General features: G+C 52.5%; 1 protein-coding gene across 2 annotated transcripts in view; it reads right to left on the minus strand.

Moving 5' to 3' along the window:
• RFTN2 (raftlin family member 2) overlaps positions 1–11,473 on the minus strand; it is a 40,373-nt gene that overhangs the window by 7,193 nt on the left and 21,707 nt on the right. For both annotated transcript variants that reach the window (XM_014545570.1, XM_005873562.2), the window contains 2 exons: positions 7,958–8,079; positions 6,239–6,342 (listed from right to left, as the gene is read on the minus strand). In XM_014545570.1, the coding sequence (XP_014401056.1) occupies positions 6,239–6,342; positions 7,958–8,079 (226 nt within the window). The remainder of the gene's footprint in view (positions 1–6,238; positions 6,343–7,957; positions 8,080–11,473) is intronic.

Raw genomic sequence — 11,473 nt, forward strand, 5'->3', positions numbered from 1 at the left:
CTCATTTATGCATTCATGGGTCTACTCTTGTATGTGCCCTGACGGGGATCAGAACCACAACCTTGGCGTTGGCGTATGGGACGATGCTCTGCCCACGGAGGACCCGGCCAGGGCTGTACTCACTGCTCCCTGACCGCACTCTCCTGGCTGCGTGTTGCTTAAGGTGGCCCGAGGGCGGAAGTGTCCGTGGTGTTCATACTTCCACTTGCCACCTCCGCGTGCCTAGGGGCATCGCTAACTGACACCATGTTCTGGCCTCTGAGCCTGCTGCGGGCTCAGAGCCTTCCTTGCCGAGTCCAGGGGCCACTGTGGGACCAGCGCAGCCGCGAGAGGGAGGCCACGCTGCCCGCCAGCCCCGCCCGCTGCCAGGAACATGCTCTAAACCTTCTTGGGAAGCTGTTCTCTTATGATAAGACACCACGGCCTTCACACACCTGCTCCCCTCCTCACCCACGTCCTTTACCATGTTCCCTGCCTTACACTCAGCTCTGCTTCCTCTGGGAGCCTTTTCAGGTCTCCCCCCCCCGCCCCATTAGGTGTTAACACCTGAGATATGCTGCGTATCTGTTGTGCACTGTGACCGTTTGAAGGACCACAAGCCACTATAATGTCTAAGGTGTTCTCGCCCCAACACAGCTGATTCTCACCCTCGGGGCACATTCCCCTGTTGTGTGGGCCCCATTGCAGGACCCATGGTCTGTCTGTTCTTCATGAGTTATTTGTGACTGTGTTTTCTCTCCAAGCAGATGAGTCCCCGGGAGCCGGAGTCTGTCCCTAGAGCGGGTAAATACTGCCTGAGCACACCAGGCACTCAGTAAACATTTGAGTTGAAGCGAAAAGCCATGCTATGCTGTTTCAATAAGATGCAAGAGTGGGAATCAGGCTGAATGTAAGTGAGCTGGTTTCTGACAAGTGGCTTGTTGGCAGCTGCTCAGCCACGTGGGACAGAAAACCGCTCTCACAGGAAGCTGTCCGCACGGCTTCAGCGTCCATCAGACCAGAGGGAGCGGCGGGTCGTAGTTCTGATTAGTTTTGCGTCACCGTGTACACTCGTGAATTGCCGTGGTTTAATGATTGCCGCTTGGAAATGAGATATGAAATCAAAATTGACTTGTTAAAAGCAGAAGCATGAAGTTAAATTTTAGCTTGCCCCTTTGTAGTTGGCGGGTGTGTGGTCATGAAGTCCTGTGCCCTGTGACCCTACCGTTTCTTGGGTATCGGTGTGTGTGTGGGAAAGCCACAAAGGCCACCACCACCGTTCAGCTCCTCCCAGCCCTTCCCCCTGGGACAACGTTCAAATTTAAGTTCAGATGCGGAAGAGTGATTACTGCAAGTACATGGAGTAGACAAAGGGGCTATTTTAGAAAACTCGGCCTTATCAGAATGCTGCTCACTGCAAGGTAACGCTGATTACACAACACTGCACAGAACTTCAATCGGAGCGGGAGGAGGGGTGGGTGAGAGGGCAGCATGAACTCCAGCCTCCCCTCCCCGTGCACACGGCGGCAGCTCTGCTCCTGCTGGTGCTCAGGGTTAGGAGAGGGTCTCAGACACGCCAGGGCCTTCGCTGCTTCTGGCTGGAGGTCATGAGGCCATGAGCCTTTCTTATAGGGGAATGGGGTCTGACGTCACAGTGAAAGGACAACTTTCTCTTTTGTTGTTTATCCCTTGTCCTTAAGGAGCAGAATTTTATATTCTCAGTGAAGTATTACTTGATTCTAACATTCTTTCTTTTTAAGAAAAAAATTCTTTTTATTGATTTCAGAGAGGAAGATAGAGATAGAAACGTCAACGATGAGAGAGAATCATTGTTCTGCTGCCTCCTGCACGCCCCACACTGGGGACCGAGCCCACAACCTGGGCATGTGCCCTGACTGTGACCTCCTGGTTCATAGGTCGACGCTCAACCACTGAGCCCCGCTGGCCGGGCTCTCTTTCTCCCTTACTGTAAGGTTATAATTCAGTGCTTATGAAAGTGCATTCTAATCACCTTGGATTCTTGTTTAATGGCACCACCCTGCCCCTCCCCCACTGGTATTTGGGGAGAGGGGAGCGACTATCGTTTTGAGGTAGCCACACAGACGGAACTCTGGCTCAACTTCCACTGTACTCCTGGGATTATGTTAAGATCAGCAATATTAGCTCCTCATTCGGCTAATTTGATCCTCTACCAGATTTGCCCTAAAGAGATTGTCAATTTTCACCTCGTTTTTTTTTTTTTTGAAAAGAAGAGAATCGGGCCCATTTGTATAATAATTGCATAGCGATAACGATTAAGAAGGGATTCTGGTAAGTTCTCCGGGCGGACAACAATCATCTTGGAACGATGTAGTGATATCAGATGACCACACTGAGGTTTCCATGGTAACCAGCTTTGACCGTTGGTGGTGTGATAATTGCTGAGGATAAAGAAGTAACAACCTTCACCTGGAAACCCACTGAGAAAGTGCCTTCGTGCAATCTGATAACGGGGTATGTTTGAGTAATTAAAGAAAGGAGGAGAAAACGCCTTATGAGTAGACCATTCAGGTAGGGCTTAGATTTCGAGACCCCTCTGGCGGTCAAACGACCCTTCCACGGGGGTTGCCTAAGACCATCCTGCATATCAGATATTTACATTACGATTCATAACAGTAGCAACATTACAGTTATGAAGTAGCAACGAAAATAATTTTATGGTTGGGTCACAGCATGAGGAACTGTATTTAAAGGGCCAGAAGGCTGAGAACCACTGGCTTAGGTCATAGAAGAGAAGGAAAAGCTGACATGGTTTAAGACAACGATTGTATATAAGACAACGATCTTTGAGGAAGGGCGTTTCACTGGTGTTTGCACGGACAGGTGGGCTCCCAGGAAAGATGGTGGCAGGTGTGGTCTTTGTGGGCGTGAGCCTGCGTGTAAGTGTACATCTTCAGTGTTGTTAATTACCGCTGTTTCTTCTACTGGCTTGTAAGCCTCAGTGCTGATTTCGTATAGCGTGAGCTACGCTACTGACGTCTGCTGAAATATTATGATTTCGGACAAGCTGGGTTATCATCCTTGCCCAGGGTTTCAACTTCGTAGGGACTTTGGTTCTGCTAAAGAATTAGGTCTTGCCCTAGCTGGTTTGGCTCAGTGGGTAGAACGCCAGCCTGTGGACTGAAGGTCCCGGGTTTGATTCTGGTCAAGGGCACATGCCCGGGTTGTGGGCTCAATCCCCAGTAGGGGGCGTGCAGAAGGCAGCCGATCAATGATTCTTCCTCATTATTAAGGTTTTTATCTCTCTTCCTCTCCCTTCCTCTCTGAAATCAATATATATATATAATTTAAAAAAGAAAAAGAATGAGTGTCATAGAGCTCGTTCCTGGTGATGCTGTAATTGCAATGAGATTTGTTTAGCTTTGGCCCGAGGGATCAGTTGGATACAGAGTCGTCCCCTTACGCCAAGGTTGTGGGTTTGATCCCCAGTCAAGGCACCAAAAAAGAAGAGATTCGTTAAGCTCAAAGCCTGGACCATTCTTCTAGTTTCAGAGACTAAACTCTTTCAGGCTCTATCGTCCACCTGGACCGAGTTGAACTGCACGTAGTATTTTTCTTTCTGTAAAGATGACACGGCCAACAGTCCGTGCTGTCTGTGTGGGCACCTCGGCGAAGACCAGCACGTGACAGGCACCGGGATAGCACATTGGACAGGAACCAAAAGGCAGAGGATAAGCAGGTTTTACCCACAATCTTTGTGATCAGATCCCAGCGAACCTTTACCTTCATCCTATACTGTCTACCTTGCAGCAACTTACTAAACACAAAGGAACAAAGTAGATGACATTGCAAAATGTTCCTGGCACACGGAAGCACAGTTGGCCCTGGGGGTTCTAGTGTACCTTGTTGCGTAAGGGCGACTGCTGTTAAAATACATTTTTCTGCTGCCTTCTATCCGGGTCAACAGCAGATTCCTGACTGGGGCTCTGCCAACGGGTGACTCTGCCTTTTAACCTCATTACTACTCAAGGGTTCCATCTAACTGTGACAGTCTGTACGCTCTCTTATTTATTTTTTATAAACTAATTTTGTTTTCTTATTGAATTGATTGGGGTGACTTTGGTGAACAAAACCGTACAGATTCAAGTGTACAGTTCAATAAAACATCATCTGCCCACTGCCTCGAGCACTCGGCACCCAAAATCAAGCCTCCCTCCTTCCCATGAATCCCCCCTTTCACTACTTACGCCTCGCCCACCCCCATGCACCTCTATCGCCATACTGTTATCTGTCTCCGTATTTTTTGTTGTTGAATCCCTTTACCTTTTTCACCCTGCAACCCCCTCCCCTCTACGCTCTCTTATTTTTAATACGACTATGGAACTTATAGATGAAAGTACTCCATAGCCCTTGACTAGGGACTATATTACACTACACAATACACAAACCTGAGCTGGCCCAAGCCGAATGCAAGCCTCTGGTTATGTATGGAATGTGGGCTGCACCAGCTACAAGCTCCTTCATATAGAAATCTTTTCTGATCGATTCTTTGCTTTTATTTTCTTGTTGAACTTATTGGGGTGACATTGGTTAATGAGATGTGCACTGTATTGTGTGTTCATCATCCTAAGTCGAGTCCCCTTACACCACCATTATCCCCCCTTTACAACCTCTCTACCTGCCCTCAAACCTTCCCCCTGGCATTCCCCATACTGTTGTCTGTGTCGAGTCCTTTTCTTTTCTTTGCTTAATCCCTTCACTCTTCTCACGCAGCCCCCAGCCCCCTCCCCTCGGACAGCTGGCAGTGTGCTCTCTGTACCCCCGAGTCTGCCTCCACTTTGTCAGTTTGCTTTGTTCACTAGTTGCCACAGAGAAGTGCATCCTATGGCCCTGGCCCTTCTCTGACTAGCGTAAGTCACCCAGGGTCTCGTCATGTGTGGGATGTAAGCGTAACCAGCTCCTGACGGCCCACTGGGCGTACTCCCCAGTGACTCAGGTTGCTGGGCTTGAAGACAGAATCCTGAGAATTACTGCCGTCCTGCGATCTGACAGGCATGTCACAGCGTTTGAAAAGATGGGAAATAATGCTCCGGGGAGCTGCCACTCACAAGTTGAGACGTTACCAACGGATCTCTGAGAAGACAAGCAGGTGAATTGCTCTGATTGCTTCTAATCCCCCTCTCAAAGCTTGAGCTGGCTCACTCTGAATCCGCCTCTATCCCTCTCCTCACCGAGGAAGGGCTGGCTGTGTTATAAAGCCACGTCAGTCAAATGCCTTTCAAGGGTGGGGGACCTGGGACGCGGGTGCGCTGCTAAGCTGGGAACACCAGAGACCAGGAGGCTGGGGGAGGCGGGAGGGGGTTGCCTCCCTCAGCCACACAAGCCGATTACAGCTCAGGACAGCCCGGCCCAGGTGCAGTGCGGCCCCTGCAGGTAGCCACTGGCCAAGCAGGACAGCCCTGCCGTCAGTCACTTTCTCGATGCCAAATAGGGCAGAGGGCACGTCTCCGAGTCCAGGGACAGGAAAGCACGTTACACAGAGGACTTAACAGGTCTCTCTCTCGCGCTCTCAAAAAAAAAAGAGTACAATTCATTTTTTCCTTCCCAGGAAGTAGGGAAAATTAGTAAAACGAGAAAAGGACAAGTTGCTATCAGTGAAGTGATGGCATTTTGGCTCTAACATTCTAACGGGGGCACTTGTTTCAGTGCGAACAGCTAACAAGCCCATGCTCCAGGGGAAAACTAACCCATTGCACTGAGGGATGAATGGAGGCAGAAACGCCTCCTCCTCCATGCAGGCCTCCAGGGTTCTGCAGTCCTAGCCCCAGCTGTGTGCTGGGTGAGGGCAGCTTTGCAAAGGCAGAGCAGAAGGGCAGGACCAGGGGCCCTACAGCGTGGGCTGTGCTTCTCCGTCTGCAGATTTATGTCGACTCAGTGTTCACTCAGGGGAAGAACCAACCAGCACCCTGAGGAGGAAAAGGGGAGTGCGGCCTTCTGAGGGGTGCCAAGGCCGTGCGGGGCTGGGAGGCAGGCTCCGGTCCCTGCCCTGGCCGCCCTGGCGAGCCGGCCTGAACCCGTGTGCCCTCGGGAGGAGGCAGAGCCGCTGGTACACATCTGACACCAGGGGATTCGATCTGCTCCTCTCCAAGGCCCGTGAAATGAGACGAGAAGTTCAGGGAATGCTTTCTGGAGGCACTGCACAGGGATTTCTTAAACTGAGTTAGCCGACACAGAGCTCTAATTTAGAATGAGAAGAGTGTGCGAGGAGACGGGGCGTTACCTGTCATGTCTCAGGATAGGTGTCGGCAGCACGCTTGTCAGGAGCCACCCAAACTCCGCCAGCGTGTGCAGCAGGGGCGCGTAGTCCGTCTTGATCTCACAGCCCTGCGTGACAACAACAGCTCAGGTCCACGGCCCCCCCTCCCCCAGAGATTCGGTCAAGGGCGCGGGCGTTCTGATGGGTGTTCCCCCTCCAGCAAGTTCACTTTCGCTGGTGCCGGCTTCCCGGCCTTATGCTCTGCTTCCTGCTGCCTCGAACCCTGGCCCAGTGGAGACACTGGCGTGGGGGTTGGGGGGCGTCAAGGCCTCTGGCTGCTCCCTAGAATCTGGCTTTCCTGGGTCCCATTCCCTGGGCCTGGTCTGGCCTCCAACACTAATGGGGGTGGGGAGTGGGAACCTGCGTTTTAAATGAGCTCCCAGGTGAGCTGGATCCTGGTCGTCTGCAGACCTCACGTGCAGAAACACGAGTCTGAGGCCCGGGCCGAGGACCAGAGCGGAGAGTGTGGACCGGGAATGAGAGGTGAGAGGGGCTTGCCATGGGTTTTGATTGATTTTGAGCTGAAAGCTGGAATGGATTTTTACGTGGCGCTTTACCTCTTCCCCCCAGTCCTGTCCCCTCCTCTCACTGGGTTTCTGGCTTCCTGGCAACATGGGCTACGTCTCCGCCCTTGGTGAGGCCAGAGAGGCAAACGCGTCCACAAAAGAGCCTGCCAGCGAGGGCCTAGGCGCAGTGGTCGGCAAACTCATTAGTCAACAGAGCCAAGTATCAACAGTAAAACGATTGAAATTTCTTTTGAGAGCCAAATTTTTTAAACTTAAACTATATAGGTAGGTACATTGTTATTAACTTAATTAGGGTACTCCTAAGGCTTAGGAAGAGTCACACTCAAGGGGCCAAAGAGCCGCATGTGGCTCTCGAGCCGCAGTTTGCCGACCAGGGGCCTAAGGCTGCAGGCCCACACGATGTGCCTGAATTCGGCCTGTCCCCCTCGGGCGGCCTGTCCCCCTCAGGTGGGCGGGCTGTGAATCAAGGGCACACGGCAGCCAGGCCTTCCTGGTTAGGAGGCAGCGCGTGGAGGTTCGGCTGCTGAGAGAGAACACCTTTCGGATGCCTTTGCCTTTGAGAGGTCACAAGGTCAGAAACCAGGTCCCTTGGTTGCCGGAGACAAAGGCCCGCTACCGTCGGAATTTGTTCACGTTCACCCAGGTGCCGGGCACTGCACAGAGAGCCTCGGGGCAGGGGACTCTGTTTGGGCTCGAGGGCCAGTCTTGGGGAATTCGCTGCCATTCGTGCACAGGTCATTGTTTTGCTGTCTTATCACAAGTTGGGCGTCACAGGCACTGCTCCCCCAGCGGAGAGAGGTTTGAGGTTTGTTCCTGCGTCTGAAGGCTGCTCAGACAGCGGGAGGGGCTCACTGTGCGAGGCGGTGAAGGCCGTTAACATCATATAAAACGAGCCCGGCCGGTGTGGCTCCGTGGTGGAGCGTCGACCTATGAACCAGGAGGTCACGGTTCGATTCCCAGTCAGGGCACATGCCCCGGTTGTGGGCTCGATCCCCAGTGTGGGGCGTGCAGGAGGCAGCTGATCGATGTTTCTCATCAGTGTTTCTAACTCTCTATCCCTCTCCCTTCCTCTCTGTAAAAAATCAATAAAATATTTAAAAAGTATATAAAACTAAATATGAAAGTAAAGCCGAATTGTCAGCCAACGGCAGCTTACCTCGATTACAGTCCATTGCTCCACCACAATGGCATCATTTCCTGTTCGGCTGGACCCTGGCACCCCGGAGCCTTCCTCTTCGTAGATGAAGAACCCGTCCAGCGCTTTAGGCACGTGGTCCCCTGCGAGGAAGAGGATACAGCTGAGAAGAGTTGCAAATACGAGGTGTTTCTTAAGAGCGTCCCCGTCCTTAAATAACCCTCGGAGAAAGCAGAAAGGCAAGCAGGTCCCTGTGTAAACATTTGTTGTGGCTCCATCAGCAACACCCTCCTCCTCTCTGAAGGTTACATTTTTGTTGCAAAGGTCAAGACAGTTTTATGCGTCAGCCCATTAAAATCAAACTGTGAACACGAAAACGATGATAACCAAAACAAGATAGAGTAATATCCTCCTACACGGAGAGGCCAGCCGATTTCCTAAGCCCGAGGAGCACCCGGAAAGAAACTGCACCTCGAATCGTGGTTTCTGGTCTGTAGGTTGTCTGCATGTTAGTTCTACTCTTGAGAGAAACAACACCAGCACTATTAACCCTTGACATGTACAGGTGGGATAGTAACACGAATGTGAGGCAAGATGACGTAAAAAATGCAAACACGGAACAATGCTTTACTTCAGTGATGCTTGAAAAAAAAATGAATGGTGACAGGAAGGTCCTAAACAGAAGTCATTGTCGAAAGGACGCCTGCTGGGCAGGAAGTTTCCAGGGAGACCTTTTCTTGAAAGGCTGACAATGACCATCTGGCCAAAGCTAAACTGACTTTATGGATGTTCTTTTGTCTCCAATTTTGCAATCGGAGACAGTTTTCCCACGGTCACATGTGGGTTGAACAATGTGGTTTTCATGTGGCGCAGTGTCACCTCCACGTTGGCCTGGCTGACAGTTGTCCAAGAAACAAAGGCCTGCGAAGCTTTCAGTGCTTTGCTAAACTTAAATACAAACGAGGCAAGAATGCTTTCCGTGTAATTTGTAGTTTTAGTTTTTATGAACAGGCTTCTCCACCATAAGAGGAAATCATGGTGCCATCATTCGCACATCGCTGACAGTTAAGACAGCCTGCCATGAAGAACTTATGCTGTTCCGAGGGGTGTCCAGGAAAGTTTAACTCGTTGGAAATGGTTTTCTAAGGACAGCAGATGCCCTATTTCCTTTTAAATGTACCTGACCTTTGTCACACCAAAGTGACCAGAAGAATCAAGTCTCTTTCTTTTTTAAAATATATTTTTATTGATTTCAGAGAGGAAGGGAGGAAAGAAAGATAGAAACATTAATGATGAGAGAGAATCATTGATCGGCTGCCTCCTGCACACCCCCTACTGGAGATTGAGCCCACAACCCAGGCATGTGCCCTTGACCAGAATAGAACCCGGGACCCTTTAGTTCTCAGGCCAATGCTCCATCCACTGAGCTAAAGCTAAGTCTCTTTCTGATTGTAAGTTCAGGGCATCACTAACCACCATAAAAATGGCTGTGTCCTAAGTCCTTTAGTTGGAACGGGGGCATGAATTTTAAAAATAATGATATACTTTGATAACAATGTAGTTATTTACGATCTGCTTCCTTGGGGATTCTGTGACGTGAGAACCGTAGGTTTTTGTGGCTCTGCTTCTGTTTTCTTGTTCTTGGTACCAGGGTTCCCGTACTTGTACATTCTTTTAGTTTGAGAGAGAGAACGGGGCGCCGCCTGCTGCCGAGCGGCTGTCTCCACTTGGGCCGTGTGCCCGGCAGTATTACCATCTTCTCCGTGTGCCTGATATGAAAAGGCACAAAGCCCTGACCCGCCGCTTCTTCTCAAAAAAACACACAAAACCTTTTATAAGCCCAGTGCCACCCGTAGCAACGGAAAGTACACTGTATGGATGAAGGGTGGGCTCCAGGCGCAGTCGGAAGTGGATGCAAACCTGGCGTCCTTTCCCGCATGTCCATATGCTGTAAGGAAACGGGGCCCCCTCTGCACCTGTGAACTCTGTACCCCCTGGCACAGGCCACACCCCCCAGGGGCCCCGGGCCCTGGGTGGAGAAGCACATGTTTAAAGGATCCCAGGGAAGAGGTTACGTGTCGGGACAGGATCTGACACATTCAGTTCAGCTAGAGGTCGATGCCACGTCTGGCTGGATGGGAACATTCCACGACCGTCTTTTTGGTGCACGCGCCACTGTGGGCCTTAACCTGAGGGCGGTGGGCCCAGGGCAGGGGCGGTGGCGGGCAAGCCCACGGGGACTGTGTTTCCTTCAGGAGCTCTGTCTCCAGAAGGAGTGCCAGCCTTCTCTGCCCTCACCCCACCGCCCCTCCCTGCTGTCACGGCAGCGGCAGCAGCTCTCTCGCCTACTCCCGCCCACCCCCTCTGTGACCCACTTCGCAGGAGGAGCCAGAGAGGTTCTTTCAGAAATGCACCTCAGGCCAGACTCCTTCTTTCCATGTTCAATGGATGACTTGGAATAAAAGTCCTGACCGGATGGCAAATGCCTAAGAGCACCCACTCCGCGCTGGGACCCCCGTGTCTAGCTGTGTGAGGGGCACACGCAGAGCTCTGTGCCTCAGTTTCCTTATCTGTAAGAGGGGAGCAAGCAGACCTAGCTCATAGCGCTGCTGTGGGAGTGACCTGAGTTAGTGAGTGGGAACTGCTGAGAGCAGTGCTGGCACACAGTAGGCACGTAGTAGGTACACACCGTCAGCCCTCATGGCATTGGTTGTGTGGTAGACTCTGTGAGGAGGGGCTGTGCTCACCTCTCCCACCTCGTGTGCGCCATTCTCCCCAGCGACAGGCCTCCCCAGCTCCTCTCTCCCGCCCTAGAGCTCGCTCCCTCCCAGCCTTCCGTCTAGTGGGCGGTTACAGACTCCTGACACCTCCACGCAGCTCTGCCCTGCACTCTCGTCACCGCCCCTGCCAGGCCCCATTACAGCACTTTGCTCGATTAGGAAAGGCAGGCTCTTTGGACACGGTCCCTGCGGGACGCCGCACGAGCAGGGAGGGCGTCCGACCTCGTCATTGTGAGCCCGGGGCCTGGCACACATGTATGTGAAGTGAGGAAATGCACGTGGCAGTGTCTACCCCCCGCCTCATCCTGACACATCCCCCTGATTCCACGCGAGCCTTTCCACAGGGCGCAGGGGGCACTGGGTTCCGAGGGAGGCCAACGGGATCCATCCAGACGGAGCTGTAGCCTGAAGGTGCGGGTGGTGCTAAAGCTGGGAGGAGGCTGTGCTCTGAGGACGCTGGGGCTGGTGTAGAGTGTGTCTGTGTGTGTGTGTGGGGGGGGGGACGGGGGTACCAGTCGGCAAAGCTGCCGTCTCACCCCACGGCGGCTGCCCGCAGAGCCTCTGCTCTGGAGGACCAAGTGTCTGTGTCTGTTGGCGCAGTGGGTGGTGCTCCTGGGTCCATCTGGGGGTGTGTCCCCCGAGAGTGTGCGGTGGCCCAGCCGAGGGCGCTGGCAGAGCCCACAGCGCTGGGCCTGGGTGCGGGGCCTGGGCAGTGGGAACCCTCGGCCGCAGGGATGGCAAGAGGCCCCCCATGCAC

Source organism: Myotis brandtii, unplaced genomic scaffold, assembly GCF_000412655.1.
Source record: "Myotis brandtii unplaced genomic scaffold, ASM41265v1 scaffold412, whole genome shotgun sequence".
NCBI lineage: Eukaryota > Metazoa > Chordata > Mammalia > Chiroptera > Vespertilionidae > Myotis > Myotis brandtii.